Source organism: Helicoverpa armigera, chromosome 7, assembly GCF_030705265.1.
Source record: "Helicoverpa armigera isolate CAAS_96S chromosome 7, ASM3070526v1, whole genome shotgun sequence".
Taxonomy (NCBI): Eukaryota; Metazoa; Arthropoda; class Insecta; order Lepidoptera; family Noctuidae; genus Helicoverpa; species Helicoverpa armigera.
Window position 1 is genome coordinate 5,592,185 of NC_087126.1, and position 21,318 is coordinate 5,613,502.

General features: G+C 36.2%; 4 protein-coding genes across 6 annotated transcripts in view; 2 read left to right on the top strand and 2 right to left on the bottom strand.

Moving 5' to 3' along the window:
* The first annotated feature begins 25 nt into the window (after positions 1-25).
* Positions 26-3,365, top strand: Cul5 (Cullin 5). Its single transcript, XM_021326071.3, has 4 exons — positions 26-183; positions 267-828; positions 938-2,568; positions 3,084-3,365. Exons 1-4 carry the CDS (start codon positions 175-177, stop codon positions 3,219-3,221), a joined length of 2,340 nt encoding a protein of 779 aa, XP_021181746.2. The 5' UTR covers positions 26-174; the 3' UTR covers positions 3,222-3,365.
* On the bottom strand, positions 3,348-9,338 carry LOC110370326 (eukaryotic translation initiation factor 2 subunit 3). Of its 2 annotated transcripts, XM_021326073.3 has the most exons (9): positions 9,092-9,325; positions 8,638-8,812; positions 5,562-5,798; positions 5,095-5,312; positions 4,732-4,917; positions 4,219-4,401; positions 3,968-4,105; positions 3,744-3,892; positions 3,348-3,483 (listed from the first exon to the last, which is right to left on the bottom strand). In XM_021326073.3, the coding sequence occupies exons 1-9, from the start codon at positions 9,152-9,154 to the stop codon at positions 3,426-3,428; spliced, it is 1,407 nt and encodes a 468-aa protein (XP_021181748.3). In that variant the 5' UTR covers positions 9,155-9,325; the 3' UTR covers positions 3,348-3,425. The 2 variants fall into 2 exon arrangements, with proteins under 2 accessions (XP_021181748.3, XP_021181747.3); XM_021326072.3 differs by lacking the exons at positions 3,348-3,483; positions 3,744-3,892; positions 3,968-4,105; ... (2 more) ...; positions 5,095-5,312; positions 5,562-5,798 and adding an exon at positions 6,065-8,253 and having other exon boundaries at positions 9,092-9,338.
* Positions 9,339-9,878: 540 nt separating this feature from the next.
* On the top strand, positions 9,879-15,261 carry LOC110370274 (protein TAPT1 homolog). The gene is made up of 10 exons (XM_049847702.2): positions 9,879-10,165; positions 10,249-10,513; positions 10,609-10,922; positions 11,074-11,171; positions 11,527-11,765; positions 12,264-12,452; positions 12,540-12,689; positions 13,260-13,380; positions 13,842-13,985; positions 14,288-15,261. The coding sequence occupies exons 1-10, from the start codon at positions 10,039-10,041 to the stop codon at positions 14,450-14,452; spliced, it is 1,812 nt and encodes a 603-aa protein (XP_049703659.1). The 5' UTR covers positions 9,879-10,038; the 3' UTR covers positions 14,453-15,261.
* Positions 15,262-17,036: 1,775 nt separating this feature from the next.
* The window catches only part of LOC110370262 (E3 SUMO-protein ligase EGR2), a 30,582-nt gene continuing 26,300 nt past the window's right edge, over positions 17,037-21,318 (bottom strand). For both annotated transcript variants that reach the window (XM_021326006.3, XM_021326007.3), the window contains exon 2: positions 17,037-20,783. In XM_021326006.3, the coding sequence (XP_021181681.1) occupies positions 19,849-20,783 (935 nt within the window). In that variant the 3' untranslated portion in view covers positions 17,037-19,848. The remainder of the gene's footprint in view (positions 20,784-21,318) is intronic.

Below are 21,318 nucleotides of genomic sequence, written 5' to 3' on the forward strand. Positions count from 1 at the left end.
ATTACTTGGGTGTTTCAGTACCTAGTCGAATTACTTTTGACGGCTTGATATATTTTCACGTATATTGACGTGAAAGCTACTCAATACTATCGTATATTAATTCGCCACCGCCAGATATATTTGATTATGAGAAGTGTATTTGTGTGAATAAAGTATTATTTTAATTTTCAAGTCATGTTAAAGGTCTGTTTTGTAAAATTGTCTTACGTGATATATCTTAAAAGTGTTACATCGTGATAAAAGTGTTCATGGCTTTTCTTTTACAGGATAAAGGACAAGTCACTTTTGAGGATAAATGGCCTGCTATGCGGCCAATAGTCTTGAAACTACTCAAGCAGGAGCCAGTTACGCAAACAGAATGGCAAGATCTCTTTGGTTCTGTTCATTCTGTATGCTTATGGGACGAGAGAGGGCCATATAAGCTAAGGGATGCTTTGCAGCAGGATATAATGATGTATATAAAACAGGCTCAAAACCGCGTACTGGCCCAGCGGGAAGACCAAGCCCTTCTCAAGGCTTACATCGCGGAATGGGGAAAGTTTTTTACGCAGTGCAACTATTTACCAACTCCTTTTCGACAGTTAGAAAACTCTATCAACAATGTAAGCAAGGTTGCTAGTTCTAATGCATCAAGTACTCAGAAAAAGAATAACAACAACAATATTGAGGATAGTTTGGTCAGGAAATTAATGTTAGACTCATGGAATCAAAGCATCTTTGTGGATATTAAACAGAGATTGCAAGATTCTGCAATGAAGCTTGTGCAAGCTGAACGTAATGGTGAATCTTTTGACTCACAATTGGTCATTGGTGTAAGGGAATCTTATGGTAAGTCAAATTCACCTACATTTTCACAAGTATTTGTGAGTTTGCACACCCTTTGCTAGTCTGATCTAATTCATTATAAATAATTAGTTTTTAATTTATTTATTTACAGTTAATTTGTGCTCTAACTCTGTGGATAAACTTCAAATATACAGAGAAAATTTTGAAGCTGCCTACATGCAAGCAACAGAAGAGTTTTACAAACTAAAAGCCAGTGAACAATTGTTGGCTAATGGAGTCCAATCTTACATGAAGTATGCCGATCAACGTCTGAAGGAAGAAGAAGCTCGAGCCCATAGATACTTGGAGCCAGGAAGTGGCAGTGTGGCAGCACTTACACAGTGTTGTGAGAAGGTTTTAATTGGAGAACACCTTCCCACACTACTTGCAGAGAGTGCACCTTTGATAAAAGCTGGTCAAACAGAAAAATTACAACTTATGTTCCGTCTACTTGACAGAGTCCCAGAAGGAGTTACACCAATTTTAAGAGATCTAGAGGCACACATAGTGTCTGCAGGATTGGCTGATATGGTAGCTTCAGCAGATATTATCACTTCTGATTCAGAAAAATATGTTGAACGCTTATTAGATTTGTTTAAACGGTTTAGCTCCTTAGCTAAAGATGCATTTCTGGATGATCCAAGGTTTTTAACAGCTAGAGACAAGGCTTACAAATGTGTTGTAAATGATACCACAGTTTTTAAGTTGGAGCTACCATCTTCTGCTCTAATTAGGGGCAGCAAAGGCACAGCACCTGAGAGTAAATGCCCGGAGCTCCTAGCAAACTACTGTGACATGTTGCTAAGGAAGACTCCACTAAGTAAACGTTTAACAAGTGAACAGATAGAATCCAGGTTAAGAGATGTACTTTTAGTTCTAAAGTATATAGAAAACAAGGATGTCTTTATGAGATATCACAAAGCACATTTGACTCGAAGGTTAATATTAGATTCTAGTGCAGATTCTGAGAAGGAAGAGGACATGGTGGAGTGGTTGAGAGAGGTGGGTATGCCGGCAGACTATGTAAACAAACTGGCTCGAATGTTTCAAGATATTAAGGTCAGTGAAGATCTTAATACTCAGTTTAGAGCAGACACCACTCGTCATGATGCTATAAATATAAAAATACTCAATGCTGGAGCATGGGCCCGTGGATCTGAAAGAGTTACTGTTAGCCTTCCATTAGAGTTAGAAGACTATATACCTGAAGTTGAAGACTTTTACAAGAAGAAACATTCAGGGCGAAAGTTACAGTGGTACCATCATATGAGCAATGGTACAATCACTTTTGCTAATACTGTTGGTAGATTCGATTTGGATGTTACTACATTTCAAATGGCAGTCTTGTTTGCATGGAATCAAAGACCGATGGAGAAAATAAGTTACGAAAACTTAAGACTTGCCACTGAGCTCCCTGATCCAGAACTAAGGAGGACTTTATGGTCCCTTGTTGCATTTCCAAAACTGAAAAGGCAGTTACTGTGTTACGAACCAGCAGTTCAGAATCCTAAGGATTTTACAGAGAACACAACATTCTGGGTAAATCAAGAATTTGCCCTAATCAAAAATGGTAAACCTCAACGTAGAGGCAAAATAAACTTGATTGGCAGGTTACAATTGAGTACTGAGAGATCTCAAATAGAAGATAATCATTCCATTGTCCAACTTCGGATATTAAGGACTCAAGAAGCCATCATAAAGATACTGAAAATGAGAAAACGAATTACAAATACTGCTCTCCAGGTAAGGATTATAAAAAAATAAAATAGTAAAACTTATTATATTTTAGGATATCAGGAACAGAGAATAGTAGATAGATTCATCATCATCTCAGCCATAGGACGTCCACTGCTGAACATAGGCCTCCCCCTTAGATCTTCACAGATACAAGATAGATTGCCAAACTGAAATACACTTATTATGGGGGTAAAATAATACGCACTAGTTTCCTAAACTTCGATATCGGTATTTGTTTCTTGATTTTGATCATTGTTTTGATTATAGAGCCACAAAACATTTTTTAAAATTTCGCGGATTTTGTTTGTGTAGTAGTTTTAGTAGAGGGCCGCTGCAGGTCTGGATTGTGGACGTGTTTTTGACTCATACTACATGTAGTTATCCGTCATGTATTGCCAATCTATCAAACGGTAGTGGGATCCTAAATCTACGGGGTTAACTAGGTTTATTGTGAAAACGTAAGACAAACCTCGCTCAGTTTTACATTAACATTACTTACTAAAAAATACATACGTTTTCAGAGTGAATTGGTTGAGATTTTGAAGAACATGTTCTTGCCCTCGAAGAAGATGATCAAGGAACAACTGGAATGGCTCATCGAACACAAATATATGCGACGAGATGACGAGGATATCAACACTTTTATATATATGGCCTAAAATTCATTATTTCAAGCATAAATTATCAAAAATCAAATAAATTGTTTACCCAGAAAATGTTTCTCTCTAAATGAACTCACTTTTCAATTATTTTATAGGTAGTCTAGTTTAATTGAAATTAAATAATAATTTTATTTACATTTATATTTGCTTTTATTAAATACATATATAATAGTTCAATGTATAAAAGTAAAATACATAACATTAATTCTTTGCCGGCTCGATTGTCTCTCCACCTTGAATTTGACCCCAGCCGATCAATCTGAAATAAATAGGATATGTATTATGGCAAATAGTAAAATTTCTTTAAATGCTACAAAACCGTGTTTTATAAGTATAGCTAGTTTACCCTCAGTAGTACATAGGCTTTTCGCCTTCCTAATCTCTGTCACATGCACAAAATGTGTGTTCAGCAGAAACTATCTAATCTGAATTAGTTTTTTGGGCAAAATTTGATTCTAATCGTAAATACTAAATTAAAACAGATCATATAGGTATATGTTGATGTCAAAATTTCCTGACCTCCAATGATTTTCAACTCTCCTGCTGAGGGCTACTTTTTCTCCAATTTCGGTGCACACAGGGTTGGTGAGGGCAATTTTGGCTAAATCAGCCTTGGTAGCGATTACCCTTCCACCTGTGCTCAAAGATCCAATGTTGACCAACAAGACCTGGAAGTAACAAATAAGTATCAAATACCCTTCAATCTTCCTTTATTATTGAAAGTTAGATGTTATGATACATACTTCGTTCTTAGTTAGTTTTTGTACTTTGGCGGCTTTCTTGTCACCTTCTGTACGTACGCCAAGTAAACGTTTCAATAAGTAGTATGAAACTTCAAGCTTCACAAAAATTCCCGGTAGAGCACCAACAGCACCAAGGACCTGTGAAAAGTATATTTTAAATTGAAATATACATAATTCCCGAAGCCGCGGGTGGAAGCTAGTAAAATATAATCCTAGCAATATTTGTAAGTATTATGATATAGTAGACATACCTGTCCCACAAGTCTGTCAGCACGACAGAGGGTAGGTTCAATTTTGGTTCCTACTCCGATGAGACCTCCAGGCACGGCGTATTGAAGCTCGTTTTGTTCCGCGAATAGTGACACGATGCGGGAGAAGATGGGGCGGCAAGTCAGTTTGCCGTCAGCGTCCTTGCTTACAAGACCTGGTCGGACCTGGTGAAATGATTAACGGTTAAAGAAAGACGGTAATAAAGTAGTCGACTCATTAAAGAAAAACTACATTTTTTTTCTAATGCTATGGGTATTTCGAATCAGAACTAAAAATAAAAAGGTTTTCACATACATTTAGAAATAAGTAATTGTTATGTATTTTCTTCTTATTTCTTATGTGAAAAAAAAGACGTGTCTTAACTACATATTCCCATATGGGGCACTCTCATTTTAAAAACATCAGGTATTTTTTCAGTGTCTTATTTTTAAATATTGTACAATATCAAGGCAACTACCCTATTAATTTAAAAATCTGTTGTAAGCTCCAGTTACCTCGATTTCCATTCCAACAGTAAGTACTCCCTGCAGAATGGAGCCACCAGCGACACCTCCCCTGAGGTCGTCTACTTCGCAACCAGGTTTGTTCACATCGAAAGAACGGATGACGATCATCCGAGGTGGTGACGTGAAGTCTCTCAAAGGCACCGGAATTTTCTTCGTGATATATTCACATAACACCTGGAATCATAGAATATTTAGTTTGTTTTTGTTCAGTTGAGTTTTTTTCTGTGTACGTCCGTCTTACTTGTTACAATGTTATGGGTATTTGAGTATTCGAACGGTTGTGCACACTACTACTCGTCTATGCAACTGGTAGCTAGACAATGGACTTTTTTCTTTGTTAAGATGATTTACCTCGATATTATACTTCAACTGAGCAGATATGGGTATGATAGGTGCTCCTTCAGCGACAGTGCCTTGTACGAATTTGACGATTTGTTCATGTTGCTCTTTAGCTTGGCCCTCCTTTACCAAGTCTATCTTGTTTTGCAGTATGAGTATATGTTTCAGTTTCATAATCTCGATGGCTGCCAAGTGTTCACTGGTTTGTGGCTGAGGGCAAGACTCGTTTCCTAAACAAAGCAGAGTTATTATCATAAGCTCAGCTAGATCACTATTGCTAGCTGACTAGTCAATAAGGTTACAGGTAGTCAAAGGCCTGGTAGTCTGACCATAGGTCCCAGGTTGAGGAGCTCAGATGAGCCGTTGCTCCGTAGTACTTCACAGCCGACTGAAGGCCAACCCCAACGCAGTTAGGGAAAGGTTAGCCAGATGAAGATGTTATGCCTAGATATAATGTGTTATTTTTGCGTAAAATTTACCTGCGATTAAAAGCAAAGCGGCGTCCATGACCGCGGCACCGTTAAGCATGGTTGCCATAAGGATGTCGTGCCCGGGGCAGTCGACGAAGCTCACGTGACGCACCAACTGGAACCGCCCCGTGCAAGCCGGTCTCAGACAGGGGAAGCTGTCGTCCTTTGACGAACCCCCCGATATGAAGCTCGTCGGTCGCGGACATTTTGGATTGTCACATTTGTAGATTTTCGCATTAGCGTAACCTTAAATACAATAAATAATATTGAAGTGTATGTTTGTGATGGCAAAAGAGGACTTTTCATGCTGACACGTTTAATTTTGTACGACATCTAATACAAAAATCTGTAGTAGCGTGTGCACGGCTGCCCTGAAGCCGCGGGAATTCAAAAAGTATTGAATGTGTTAAAAAAACACATTCATGGGTTCCAATAATTCAGGTCAGGATGTACTTTTCTGTGTAGAAAATATGGGATAGGACATAGTATCTAATACTAAAAAAACATTCACATGCACATAAATAAGAATAATGTTATGGGTATTTAAACTTTATTCAATTAAACTATAACAAAAATGGAAAATCTTTATAAAGAACTAATTACTATGTCATTTTACTTACAATACAGTTCAAATGTTATTCAATTTATAACTAAATGTTGAAGTAACATAATTCAGTACAATAACATGTTTGTACTTAACAATTTATTACCTAACCATAAACCTACATAACTATACTGTCAATATGTAACATGTATAAAAAATCCTTACTCCTCCCTCTATAATACTTATACATACTGTTGTATACAAATAAGGCATACTATCAGCACCTTCAAATTCTATTAGCCGGCATAATTATAGAAAAAAATCATGATTTTATTATTGATCCTGAGTAGCTGATATTTCATAAACAATTCAAATACATGTTTCAGAAGGCTGGTATAATAACCATCATGATTAGGACACAAGATTTAAGAATTTCAGGTGATGAAAATAGATAATTGTGATGCATGTTTATTTTTAAACAGGAATTCTATGATTTTTCAAAGAGTTTCACAGAATTCTTTGGTACAAGGCTGACATAGAATGATGAGATTCCTTCTAATTTGAAACCTGCCCAAATACTGGAGTTCATATCTAACACAATTTTAAAATCCTAAACTCAAAACAAATATTTGCGACATTTTAAAGCACCACACTTGCATTCAGTAAGATTTCGTAGCATTGCTCTATTTTGTTGTTGGATTTCAAATCTTGACTTTACAGGGGACACTGGGTTGATACCTGTGGTAGCTTCAGAACCACTTGGTATCTCATTATCATAGGAACTATCTTTACTAATAGAAGAACTGTTTGTATCAGCATCATCACTGTCAGAAGCTTTTTGCAAATAATCAAAGCAAAGCTCTTCTCCAGGTTCTATGTCACGGGTGGCAAATAAAGCCAACATAGGCAGATTAGGATCAAGACAATCTGCCCACACGGCCCAAACACCTAAGTTAGGGTCACAGGAATGATTTATGAAATGTGAGACATTTCCTAGATGAGCTGCATCCACTACATAGGGATTTTCAACAGAGTTAAAATCCAAATCAAACAAATATGTTAGCCCATTAGCATCATATTCTCTTCCTCGTTTCTCAGCTTCCTCAAATGTTATAACCTCTCCCACATACTGACAAAGAAACTGCCCCTGTCTTATTTTTTGTTCTGTTTTAACTCCCCATCCACATCCATTGGAGGTTCTGAAAATACTTAATTTAATATTTCGTCCTCCTTGTACCACGCGATTGCAGCAGTCTGATGAGCATTTACATGCTTTATTACATTCGTAAATGGGAGTACCGGAAGCAACTCGAAGCCTTTTATTGGCTGTATAGGCAAACAAACCGGCTTGCATACCACAACATGTCTTAGAGCGACAGTTACAGGCTGTGCATTCACATCCTATGGGTGGATCATCAGGAATTGTGACACCACTACCAGGTATGCTTTGATTAATGTAGGTAAAATTTTCTGGTGGGCCAGCTAGGTCAAAATTATTCTCTACAAGAAGTTTTTTAGATTTATCTACTTGGTTTATATGTTCTTCCCACTTTTGTAATTTCATCAATTGCTGACATCGTCTTCTGGATACAACATACAGTTGTAAAATATCTCTAGTTTCTTGTACAAGGTCTGTGGCAAAACTTTCATACTCTTCAGATAAAATAATCATTGAAAGTAATTTTAATGTTAAGCTCTCTTTTAATTTCACAATATCATTGCTTTCTATTTCATCAAACCTTTTTAAAAGATTTTCTTCACTCAGCAGGTTATCAAATGAAATTTCATTTTTCAATTGATCCATTTTATTACAATGTCTTAATTCTTCATCAGAAAGAAATTGTTTGAGAATACTTGGGCAGTTGTCAAGATGTTCAATAGGCTCCCATGTGTTTTCACTATCTGGCCATCCCTTCCATTTTATGTAAAAATATTCTTTACCATGTTCAAATTTAAATTCAAGGATTTTTTCAATAATGAATTCTTCAGAATCCTTTCTGTTTTTCTTTTGTTTTTTAGGGGCTGGTGCATCTTCATCTTCAGAATCAGCACAAAAGTTTCTCTTTTTGGATCTCTTCAACTTTTCAAAGAATAAATTTTCATCTCTCTCATCAGCTCTTTCACGAAACATTTTAACAACCGAGTCGGACAGGCGCTCTGCAACATACCATGTGTTTTTATTAAATTAGATCAGCTATATTAATCTTATAAGACCAAAAATTAATAACATTTTACTTTCAGGAATATGCAATAGTATATTTCACATGGTATCTTGCTTAGCATCTGAACAATTTATTAATGGTAACTCGCTTTGCATAACTACTATTTATGCAAAGAAATATAACAATACAAATTAAAAATATTCGGTTAATTTTTAAAATTACAATTATAACTTTGAATAAAAAGTTTTATTAATTACGCAGCTATGGTGAGGTGAAAAAAAAGGATTACAAAGAACTTCAACAACCAAATTGTAATTTGATAAGTCAAGTTTATTTTTGTTAAGAATAATGAATACTTAGTAAAGAGACATATACATACCAAGCTTGATAGTAATATTCCTTTCCAATTCATTTTTGAATCTGACAGTCTGCACTCCTGAAATTGCCTTGACTACAGTTGACTTGCCATGAGCTACGTGACCAATGGTGCCAATGTTTATTGTCGCCTGCCTCGATATAACTTCAGGAGAAAGAGCTGATAGTTTGGTAACATCCTGAAAATCAAAATAATATTTGTATGGAACTTCAAGTGAAGACTTTTAGAAAAAAAAAAACTGGCCGATATTTTTGGGAATAAAAATAATTGTGCAATCTGGAAATTAGTGTACTAATACAAGTACATACTTTCTAGGACAGTGCATGTGTTAAATTATGTATAGGTTAAGAGAATATAAATGATTTTATTGACAATACTGAATAACGATTCATGGGAGTAAGCAAAATTAAGATAAATTATGTTGTACTTCATGTTGTATTTCAATATTTTAACTCACCAATTTGGTTAGGTCTTGCTGATGCAAGTTTGACTGAGCACTTCGCCCTTCATTCGAAGCCATAATTGTGGTTTTAATTCACTTAAAATATGCAATAATGTATTTAGAGATACAGATAGTTATATCCGATGAAGATTTAAAACATTGAAATATTAAATTGGTCCTAAAATTAGGAAAATCCGCTAACGTAGGCAACGAATTTTAACCAGACGAAGATGTCGCGCAGATAGCATAGCGTGCAAAATAGTGAGTTTACCAGAGACTAAAAAAATATTTTAGTCGATTTCATATTATTCATCAATGTTATTGTTGTGTTGAAAATAAATAGGATTTTAAAGAAAAGACAAATTATATGGTTTAGATTGAATAATATTTAGGTTCAGTTTAATTACAATCATGAAAAAACATAAAAATTAAGCACGATTTGTTCTTTAGACTGCTGTGAACGCTGAAAGTCAGCCGGAACTGGTTGAAATTCGAAGATCATCTTCATCTTGTTCTAAGATAATGCCTTGAGGGGCATTTTTACACGCTTTTTATTAGCTTCACCTGTATGTTTGTTTGTAACCGACTTCTTTGGGCGCGATTTTGACCCATTTTAAACGGCCAGATTTCGTTCAAACTTTGTAGATTTATTGAGGACCGATGACAATACACTAATTTGATAAAATTATTTTATCCTCATTGTAATATAAATGGGCTTCTAGTTAGTTTTATCTATTTCTTAAGTTCAATAAGAAACCCTCACTAGCACAGTCAAAGTTATGTCAAATGATCCAATGTTTTGTCATTTCTTATATCTGTCATCATTATTCATTATTGTCATTTGAATCTGTCAATAAATAAATTTTTGGATCTTTAGTTACCGCATTAGAAGAAAAATTCTATCAAAATCAATACAAATGTGATAGGGATTTGTACTTTGATATACTTGGAATCTGAACATCATGATAGTCAAAAATGAGGATGTGCAGGAACACACTAAAAGGTTACGGTTCAAATCTATAACCAATTCACAAAATTCGTCCGGCGATGTGAGTTTTGATAAAGGAGTGAAGGAAACGAAATGTAAAGGTAAAATACTAGATTTTGAGACAACTTTGTGGGGTATAATGAGGCGCAATGAATCCGAGAAACTTTAAAATTGTTAATTTCAGATGCTGAGAAGGCAGCTTCCTTATTTGCGTTTTTGCACGTAGAACTAACAAGAGGATATTTATTAGAACATGACGAAGAAAGATTTTCAGCCCGACGAGAAAAAGTATATTCCTTTATTAAAATTCCTCAGGAATTGGAAAAGTTCATGGCCTATGGATTCTTTCAGTGTGCAGACTCCTTGCTGTTTGTTTACACATTCCTTCCACTAAGGTTTATCATGGCTATTTGGACTTTTTTTAGCAGACTTTTCAGGAAGTGTTTCGGGTAAGATATATTTATATTAATTAACATGTAACACATGTATCAAATTTTTTTTTTTATCGAAAGCAAATTATTTGGAAGTTTTCCTTTTATTTCAGATTTCATTCAAATTCTCGCAAAAGTATACTGAAACCAGCTGAAACATGTGACATGCTTAAGGGTTTCATTTTAGTCATTTGCAGTATTTTAATGTGCTATATAGATACAAATATGATGTATCATTTAGTGAAGAGTCAGAGTGTGATGAAATTGTATATATTTTACAATATGTTGGAGGTTGGTGACCGTCTGTTCTCAGCTTTTGGCCAGGATACTATTGATGCACTGTTCTGGACAGCTACCGAACCCAGGGATAGAAGGAGGGAACATCTGGGAGTTATACCTCATCTTTTGTTTGCTATGATCTATGTGTGTATCCTTTTCAATCTCTGTAGCAGGTTTGTTTTCAAAGAAAAATCCAATGAGAAACTAGACTTGTTAAGTAAATTTTTTCATTCAAATATTAGGCAACTTATAAACTAGTACTTAATTTAAGTGTTTATTTCCTTAATGACATAATTCAGTTCTTCATAGTTTATTGGTGCTGTTTCAAGCTACAACATTGAATGTAGCCTTTAACTCTAATAATAAAAGTCTTCTTATCATAATGATGTCGAACAATGTAAGTATCATTTAGGTATTCATGACTGGCTATATAAGCCTTGGAAACAATGGTTCATTTATTTATTTATAATATGGTTCTTTATTCTTTTAATAACAAAAATAATAATTTTATTATGAAATACACAGAGTTATCCAGAGTCACTTTTGTATTGTTGACATAGCTTAGTATGGAAAATGTGTAATTATTTTTCTTTCATGTTTTGAATGAACTACTTGTTCAAATACCCATGTTGGCCATGTTGAAATGTCAATTTTCATTACTTTGAAACATTTGTTGCTTATGTTCAGTCAAATGAGACTGCTAAATGATTAACATATTGTATGTAACATATCTTAAAACATTTGGCTTTTAGTTTGTAGAATTAAAAGGCAGTGTCTTCAAGAAGTTTGACAAGAACAATCTCTTCCAAGTGTCATGTAGTGATGTGAGAGAACGGCTGCATCTGTCAGTGCTACTGTTTATAGTAGTTCTGCAAACTATGAAGGAGTACATGTGGAGGGAAGAACGCTTCTGGATACTTGCACCGGATTGTGTTCTGGTGCTCACTTTTGAGGTCATCATTGATTGGGTCAAGCATGCTTTTATTACCAGGTTACTAGAATTAATAAATGATTTGAGGAGTTATTTTAATAGAAAGCTTTTGCTGTTTATACATAGCCAACATCTTCTTTTGTTTATTTAATGCCCAGCTACTGTTGAGCTCCACACTTGTATTAAAAAGATTGGCTTTGCAGCGTTTTCACACTAGCGGATTATCCGCTCAGTTCGCACGATGTCGCTTGGTTCGCACGGGCGGAGCAAAAAGTTTAAAATAATATGCTGCCTAACATAATAGTTTTTACAACTGTAGTTGACGAGCTTATAATCGAGCGTCAGGTTTTTGCCGCTCTAAACGTGTCATGCGTATATGTTCGCTTTTGTTAGGAGGGACGAAAATCCGCTAATGTGAAAGCGCTTTTAAAGGGTTTCTCACTTTAGTCAGTCTAAATACAACTAATTAAGAAACCATTTATGAATTTCTGTTCTACTGAATTTTTTTTTTTGTCATTGGTATTTAAACTGAACATGCTTCCCTTCTGTTTTGGTCAGGTTCAATGAGATTCCCTATGGAGTATATAGAGAATATACAGTGAGTTTGGCATACGATGTGGCACAAACCAGGCAGAAGTACGCCTTCAGTGACCACTCAGACTTAGTGGCACGTAGAATGGGCTTTATACCTTTGCCTCTAGGAGTTGTTATTACCAGGGTACTGGTTCATGCTGTTAAAGTTGACGGGTGAGTACATAGTTCTACTAATTTCTCACCAAAAGTTGGTAAACACTCTTCTTGCAGAGTATTTCAAACAGGGTTTTTTTTTTTCAGATTTGCCGCAATTTTCTTAATATCCATTGCATATTTGTGCCTTATATCAGTAAGAGTACTTGTATCGATTGTGATACTTGGAAAAGCTTGTGATTTGATTACACAGCATCAGACGGAGAAAAATGAGAGCTACCACGCTACGCCTAAAAAGTAAGTAAACTTCTACACTCAAACTTGATAAAAAACTTTGCTGTTTTCATGTAATTTAAAAGAGCAATAAAGTACGTGGTCTAAGGCTTTATAAAAAGTAGGTATACTGAAAAAAAAATTTTAGCCATGAGGTAATTCCTCGAAATCGTGACACAAATTGTGCGGGCAATATTGTATCTGATTGCATCATATGCAACGGATATATACGGTACTAAAGGGAGAATAATTCTGCTTCCTGGAGAACCTTGTCATTGGCAAATTACTCTAAGCAGTCAGAAGTTTACAAGTTATTAGGTGTTAAGCCCTCGCACCTACGAGGCACGTAAAGCCGGCCTCCTTTACTGTCATCCACTTGCAGTCGTTCAATTCCACGCCAGAGAACGTCAGATTTGATAAAACTCTGAACCTAAGGCTCCTAAGATAATCAGAAGCATATTTAAAAAAACCGACTTTAATAATAGGACACATAAAACCTTCTAAGTCTGGCAAAAACTATTCCGAAACAGTGAGTCTTTTTTACATTTGCAATACCACTTTAGAAGCAAGAAATAATATAACAATTATTTTCAGAGAACAAAAGGATATGACGCCAAAAGACATAGCCTATACTCACAAATCACCAGAAGCTGAGATGCCCCCACCTAAGAAGCCAACACAGTTGAAATTTACAGTTCCTGAAAATGTCATTATGGTATATTTATTTCTTTATACATATAATTATGATTATACACACAGGAATGAATTTTAAGCAGTGCACAAAAAAAAACTGATGGTCCAGAATCATTAACAGAACATATCTGCATCATCAGTAAAAAAAAAAATTCATTCTTTTGTCCGCCCTAAAATCAGCAAAATATGGATACCAACTATTCTTAAGCGCTTGGAGCAGCGCTCGCGTCAGTAAACCGGCTTCGCGTTGCCGCCGTGCATACTATAACGACTGTGACCGTACAATCGGTTACAAAATAAACATCTTTCGATATCAATAACTTTTCTTTCAACACGACAAAATAAAAATATACGTATCTATAAAACTTGTTTAACTATAAGTTGACAAAGTTTGCGCACTGGATAAAATTCATTCCTGTGTATTTGAAATTTAAATAAAAAAACATATATTTTAATCTTCAATTCTTTTATATTGTTGATCAGAGCGAGCCATTGGTAGACGCGTCAGTTGGTGCCGCGGCGATATTCTCGAACAGCGCGATTGATCTAAATGGCGTGTGTTATCTGAATGACAAAATGAACGCGCAAGTCAAACAAGAGGCCGGTGACTTCCTTGATACTGAAATGGTAAGGTATCCTTAATATGGCTAAGTTTTTAATAAGAAAATGTCCTTAAAATTATTTACAAGTATTTTATTCACAAGTTAACGAAATAATAAGGTTGTTACAAGACACGACATTTATTCCAAGAATGTTAAAAAAGGAGATTTTTTGGTTTCTACTCCTAGCTAGTCAATGAGGTAATGAGTGCCCTCAAAGATGATAGCGAATAGAGGGATATACAATATTTTATAATAACATCAGATGTACATGCGTAACACAAAAACGCTGACTTTACTGTTCTCTACTTAAAAAAGGTTTATTTTTAGGTGGATGTAAGCAGGAGTGCGCCGGATATAAAGGCGGCCAGTGTAAGCGCCCAGGCTGAAGTGACGGAGCGGCCGCTATCCCCCGACGCAGAAGGGCTCAAGCGCCGCTCCGAGTCCGAACCCAACCTTGTCAAAGCCGAAGAACACTACGAGGAGGCCACATAGCACACCCCGTACTCCATGGTAAACATCCAACTGTAACCTTACGCGGTCTAGTCTATGGTTAAAAAACACATTCGTTCTTTTTATGAAAAGAAATAAAAATGATTCACGATATCTCTCTGATTGTTTATAAGAAAATGTTGAGGATTAGAAACTAGCGTGTTTCGTCCAGATTTGGTTTTTCAGATGTGTGTACTGTTTTATACTAGATTTGACTGGGTTTTATATTTAATATTTTTTTAGATTTTAGATATTTCGTGTTGACAATATTTAAAAAAAGTTTCTTTATGGTATGTTTAGTTATCACATGATCTATGCTCGGGTCGTCAGATCCTTACGCGTTATCGGTGAAGCAGAGTTTAAGTGAACAAAGCAGATATTTAGTTAAAAGTACCTTGCTTTCTATCACTGATGAATGACGTCGAGTTGTACATTGTTAATATATAAAACAATAAAATTAAACATTTTTCGTGTTGAACATGCATGTTTCTTTTATTTCATACATGGTAGAAAGGAAGTTACATTTTTACACATATTTATACACAACAGGAAATTAATGACTAGATTGGGCCTAGGACCGCTCAGAAATATATCTTAATTAATATAATTTTTGTAATTATATGTCTTAGACGTAGCCTAAATTACCTTAATCGTTAATTCGGATAGGTAAATGGACGTTATAGCTTAAAATCTAAGACTGATCTAAATTAGGTGCTTAATATATTCAGTTTCTTATATAGCAAATGATATTTATTTATTTGTTGTTTTGTAAAAGTTTTATTAATACAACTAGAACGTTTCATAGTTCCAATTTTTACTGTTTTATCATTCCAGCGGTACTAAACTAATGATACCTTAGTGCTAACATACCTATCAAATTGAAGTAAAATAAAAATAGAATAATATTTAACAATCGCTACTTTCAATTCACCTAATAGAACTTAACTTTAACAATAATACAGTTTATTCGTCTTATTCGATATACGATGTCAGGTATACGATAATCATAAGTTTAAGATGCCATGTTATTTACGTCTACTGTTAGAAAATTATCTAATGTAAATTTTAATCAAATCAACCGAATAACTCCATTACTTCCTGGCATAATAAAATTCTATTTATTTTCGAAAACTTGTTAAAATATTAATTAATAACCCTACAACAGCGTGACAATGTGTGTATGGTTTCATATAAATTATCAAGCTATGACTAAAATGGGTTCTATATGGTTTAATATTGTATGTGAACTGGCTGGCCAATTTTAAAATAAACATTTCATATACATATGCTTAAAGAATTTAATAAAGAATTACTAACAATCTTTGAATTTTCTAAAAAATGTATACAAAGTTATGGACTATATACTGTTAAATCTTTTATTAAATATATGCCACAGAAGCACAGCACAGACTTACTAATAAACTGATAGCACCCTCACTAATGAATGACTGATATATATTGTTTGAGAAAATTTCCAGTAACAAAACCAGATACTTACATTACAGGTATGTTTTTACATTTGGTTATCTACTATTGAAATGTTAGAAATAACTTTGTAGGTTTCGGTCAGTAAATTGAAAAGTTTTTTATTATTTCGCTAAAGTTTTGTTGTTCCCAGGACTGAACCTTGAGGCACTCCAACTTTTTGTTGGATGTTTCAGTTTGAATCGATACTTTTAACGTGTTTTTATTTCTGACTTCAAACTAATTCAAAACATGTAATGGTTTACAGTTTGATTACAAACATAACTTTTTCGGGATAGCCAACAACACATTATGTTAGACTTTATCAGAAGCCTATTCAAATACGAAAATATCGAGCGTCTTAGGAATTCGGATGGAATATTAATTGAAGTTGGGCATTTCATGATGCCGCTTTCCCTTCACTTTCCGTCACTTTCTGTTACTTTCAAATTCCCTATTATGTAATCATTCCTCTTGTTCTTATTAAAATTCTCATTTCTGCTACATGCACTTTTTTCTCGTCCCGCAATTCAATATTTTCAATCCATAAAACTCTGATCCATATAAAACGACAAATCTAATTGATTAGTCCTTTAATCCACGGAATGCAAATTGACGCAACCTGCAACTTGTCGCCATTTCATTTATCCCGATTTGATCTGATGCGTATTGTTGGAATGCTTTTGGTCTCTATGAGCATTAGAAGAGCGTCCTCTCGTGGCAAGTTGTTGTACCTCTACGCTGATCGTTGATCAAGATTGCGTCATAGTACTCGTAGTCAGTAGTGCGCTTTGCGTGGACGCTGTTTCACTGCAGTCTTATAGATGGCGCTAGTAGGGTCAGTTTCGGTAATTAAATTAACTCAGTATACGTGTCAGGGTTAATAGGACTTCACTTAATTAAGAAATTTTAAATGATGATGTAGGTACTTTATTCAGTGCTCAGATTTAATGTTTAAGTGTGTATTCGTAGTTCTTCCAGGGAAAACAGATATCGTCAATATGGTTCTTTATTATTTTTGCTCGTTATGCTTTGGTTCCTTTGTAGTACTTACCGAAGTTTTTCAATAAATGAGGTTCTGAATTTTATACATGGGAGGTAAATTGAAAACATAAACTCCAAATTCAAATTTTCAACAATTTGTATTTCCTCACCTTAGGTGGATTCATTAAATAAAAATTTCATTTCTCTTATATACACATTAAATTCAAATTTAGTCAGAGTGTATTTACAAATATTTTAATTAAATAGAATTTAGTAAAAATTAGTGAGATTTAACAATACCTACTTATGACTAAGTATATTTATAGAACATCAACAACATCTTTCACTCAGGTGAAATACATAAGATAGCTTAAACAATAACCATACACAATTTCATAAAGAATTCGTTCTCATTCACTATCAGGTGAACACCATACAAGTTACTTAGATATCGTATTTATTCAAAAGTACTTTATGAGCTAGGTATTAACGTGAAGTGTTCGTGTGATGCGCGGCATCGAAGCACGGGGTTGTGTGAATGTAGAACATAATGCAACAATGCGAGATCGCTCCACCATCCCAACCCGCGAGACTGGCCCGCGGGTGCAAACAATGGGCAAGTCGTAACTCGTAACCTAATACAAACACCGTATATCAATAACGTTAACGCGAACGCGATGCAACATTATGTAAATGTGTAAGAATTTAGTCTTTTCCGTTTCAATTTTCACTCGTTTGTTTAACATGAATACGATTTTTAATACCTATCTACTCTAGCCTTGTCTATCGGAGACTTCGTCTCGTCTATAACAGTAAAAACATTATAAACTCGTACACCACATTGTTATATTGCGCGGGAGCATGGAACGTGCCCCTGGCACTTCGTCTTACATAGGCTTCGTAAGCGACGGTATAGCTTGGGAACGGTGCTCTGCAGAGACGTGATGACGTGCCTACTATTGAAGTTAAAAATGTCCACGTTAAACTAAACGATAACCACGGCGGCATAGGTACCGCTCCCATTTGCAGTTAGTGGGTTGCTTGCAAGCGCAAGAGTTAGTAATATTATTGTCAGATTTCTTAAATTCATAATGACCGACGTTACTGAAAGGCCCACCCTGTACTTTATCACTGTTTGTTTGTTGACATTTTAATTCCGGATTGTTACGACTGCACTATTTGTTGAATTACTCTTAATCTAAAGACGTGATGTGTTGGGATTATGTACCTATCCAACAAAAATATTTTTTACTTGGAACTAGTACAAAAGTAGCATAGTTGCGAAGGCTGTCCCGTAAAAAACATTTTTAATTGAAGTATCTAAATGACAAAGTTACGACTATTTTGTGCTTAATTTTGTACTCAGAAATATGAGAAAACGTGGAGAATATAATACTCAGTTTTCGAACTGCATTACTTAAGAACTCAATATGCTTTTAAAGTTATTATAGTAAGGAGTCGTACCATAAATATAGGTGCCTTATTAAATATTACAATAATGGCAAAATGTCACAGAGTTAATAAGCAATGCAGTGGTCATCTACCTACCTAACGGTTGGCATGTGGCCATAATTTTATCATATTATAATAGCTAGTGTAACATCGTCATCACAGTTACAGAAATCCAAAAAATGAATCTTACACATAGTTACATCTATACAGAAACTTATGAGTATTATAAATAAAGGGCCTTCGCTACGATTGAAAATAATTATTAATGATTAAGAGATCATAATTTAAACGCTACATGCTAAACTTTTACTATATTAGTCTATGTAATAATACGTACACTATAAAAATATATGCCACTGGGAAAACGTCATAGTGAAATGATTGAACAACAAGTGCGTGAAGAGAGCAACACATGTGAGCGCAACGAAGAACATTAGTAGAAATATAAAGTAGCCATATCTCAAGGATGAGTCCGTACCAGAAACAGAATTGAGCAAATTTAGTTAAATTAAACGTTTGAGCAAGAGAAGATCGTGACAGCAGCTGTCGAAACGTAAATACATAATGTTAGTAATGGCAGATATTAATATTATCTAAACAAACATAATAGTCGACATTCTCACGTTTATACTTTATCTTCGACTAGAAATATAGTATAATAACGAAATAATCATAGTTATCACTTATTCAGCAGTCGTGTTATACTTATTTAATTACACAATTATGTAAATAGAAATTGCAGTGGCACGTTGTAAAGTTAAATTAATGGCACAGTTTCACGTTAGTTTGTCAAATATAAGAATATTAAATATACCTACAATACTTAAGTAGGTAGTCCTAGGCAGGTTTACCTCCAGAATTTGTCACATTAGGTATCAATTAGTTCTCGCTGTCGATGTCAAGAAGACGGTTTCAGTCAAAGTTACGAGTACAGTTCATATTCAACTTCATAATAGTCACTTGTTAAATACAGATACAACAACGTATAACTAATCGATAGCTTATCAAGAGAATATCTATGCGAGACACTGTTAAGCCTATCCGTTGGACTGCCATCATCAGACAGAAAGATATGTGTTCACATAACGCTGAGGACGACAGTGACTTAAACATCACACGAGGCTACAAAGTTCTCTTTGCATAGAAACGTAACGACACGCACACTGGACACATTAGGCCACATCGCTTCGTATCTACGTTTGTTCCCAGTCAGTTTTTCAATTAACCTATCTAATAAAATAAATACATCGAGCAAATCGAATCCTACCATAGTAATTACAAATATGTATAAAAAGATATATATAAATTTCAGTGAATTTACAAATGTAGAGTTAATAAAGCTTTGTTAAAGACAATTCATTTACACCTAAGCGATGAAATTATTCGATAATTTCAACGTGAAAGTATAAAAAAGTTCAGTTGTCCGTGGAGGAGTCACCGCCACTATCGTCGGAGGAGTCGGCCGGCGGCCGCACCGCGGTAGCGGTGGCGGGCGGATGCTAGAGAGACGCGTGCCCGTGCTCGTGGTGATGCGCGCCACCTCCGCCGCGCTCGCGCTTCAGTCGCTGCTTCAGGTGCACTTTAGCATGCCGCTTCTTCTCGTCCGAGCGCGCGAACTTGCGTCCGCACACGTCGCACGCAAACGGCTTCTCGCCCGTGTGGGTGCGCACATGCGTCGTCAGGTGATCTGATCGGCTAAACGACCGCATGCAGATTCGACACTGGAACGGTTTCTGCCCAGTGTGAATGCGGATATGCCGCGTTAGCTCGTCTGACCGCGAGAACCTACGGTCGCAGCCTTCCACTGGGCATGCGTATGGCCGCTCGTGGACGGGGGTTTTGCTCGGCCTGTTAGGATATTTGCGGGGCTTGACCGCGACGAGCCGGAGCGGTTGCGCACTTTGTTGGTACACTTGAGATAGGATTTCATGTCCTTTGCTCGTGGACGGGTTATATTCTGCTAGCTGCACTGGTCTGTCGCTAGGACCGGCCGGACTCGGGTAGGGCTCGCGCTTTGGGAGGCCTGAGGGTCCGGGGGTAGGCTGCGGCGCACTAGCGTACTCCTGCGTCTCCCACGTGTGTTGTTGTTGTGGTTGCGGCGGAGGGCGGTATTCGCAGTGTTGCGGTGGCGGGCACGGCTGTGACGGGGCACAGTAAGGCTGGCACTCCGGAGGAAGCAGCTCGACGCGCTCCTCATACTCTTGTTGGAAGTATTTGTCTACGCTGCCGGGGCCGGGGCCGGGCGGCAGCAGCCACTGCAGCGGCGGGGAGGGCGCTCGTTTGCCGCCGCTGCCGGCCGACGGCCCGTACAATGATGCACTAGCGCTTGACGCATTGCTAGCGTCCTCGGCGCGTGCGCCCGGTGACAACGATGCTTCGTGCTTGTGCCGTCGAGGTGAGCATCCTAACGACAGCTCATCGCCTGTCAGTGTACCTACGACAAAAATAAAACTTTATTAATTTACAGTAAACTTATTAGCAGATTTTAGCGAATCACAGCGATACATTTAATTCAATTTGTAGTGTGCAAAATAAGGCAACACTCATAAATTGAAAATTTCCGAGAGGTAACAGTACGAACTCGAACAGTAAAGGCTTGTTTCAAAATCGGTAGAGGAGTAGCTAAAAAATTACGGTCCACGTTTAAACCAAATTATGAATAAGAATGATATTGTTTATGTTTATAGTTTGTAATTAGGTAGAATACGGCTTTTATCGGTAGGTAGTATTTTTGCACGCACGGGCGGCAGAGCGGATGGCGCAATGCTACGCCGTCGATAACATAGGAAGTCGATAAGTGCGTATCTCTAAACTATCCGGACTTGTGCCGTATGATCATTTGACCGTTGACCATCACCTACTCGACTGCTAAGTGTTTTTTGTCAAAATATTGGATGAGTTTTTTTTCTACTTTAGGAAATACCTATTATTATGATTGATTAAATGCTTTTGCTTTATTTACTTATTTA

Excerpts from the sequence above, each read along its gene's own strand:
- LOC110370274 (XM_049847702.2), top strand. The coding sequence starts at position 10,039 with ATGATAGTCAAAAATGAGGATGTGCAGGAACACACTAAAAGGTTACGG. Across the intron at positions 10,923-11,073 it reads GTTTGCTATGATCTATGTGT|TTCTTCATAGTTTATTGGTG; the intron begins GTATCCTTTTCA and ends GACATAATTCAG. Across the intron at positions 12,453-12,539 it reads CATGCTGTTAAAGTTGACGG|ATTTGCCGCAATTTTCTTAA; the intron begins GTGAGTACATAG and ends TTTTTTTTTCAG.
- Cul5 (XM_021326071.3), top strand. Across the intron at positions 829-937 it reads TGGTGTAAGGGAATCTTATG|TTAATTTGTGCTCTAACTCT; the intron begins GTAAGTCAAATT and ends ATTTATTTACAG. Across the intron at positions 2,569-3,083 it reads TTACAAATACTGCTCTCCAG|AGTGAATTGGTTGAGATTTT; the intron begins GTAAGGATTATA and ends ATACGTTTTCAG.
- LOC110370326 (XM_021326072.3), bottom strand. The coding sequence starts at position 9,154 with ATGGCTTCGAATGAAGGGCGAAGTGCTCAGTCAAACTTGCATCAGCAA. Across the intron at positions 8,813-9,091 it reads AGCAAGACCTAACCAAATTG|GATGTTACCAAACTATCAGC; the intron begins GTGAGTTAAAAT and ends TTTGATTTTCAG. Across the intron at positions 8,254-8,637 it reads GAATATTACTATCAAGCTTG|AGCGCCTGTCCGACTCGGTT; the intron begins GTATGTATATGT and ends GGTATGTTGCAG.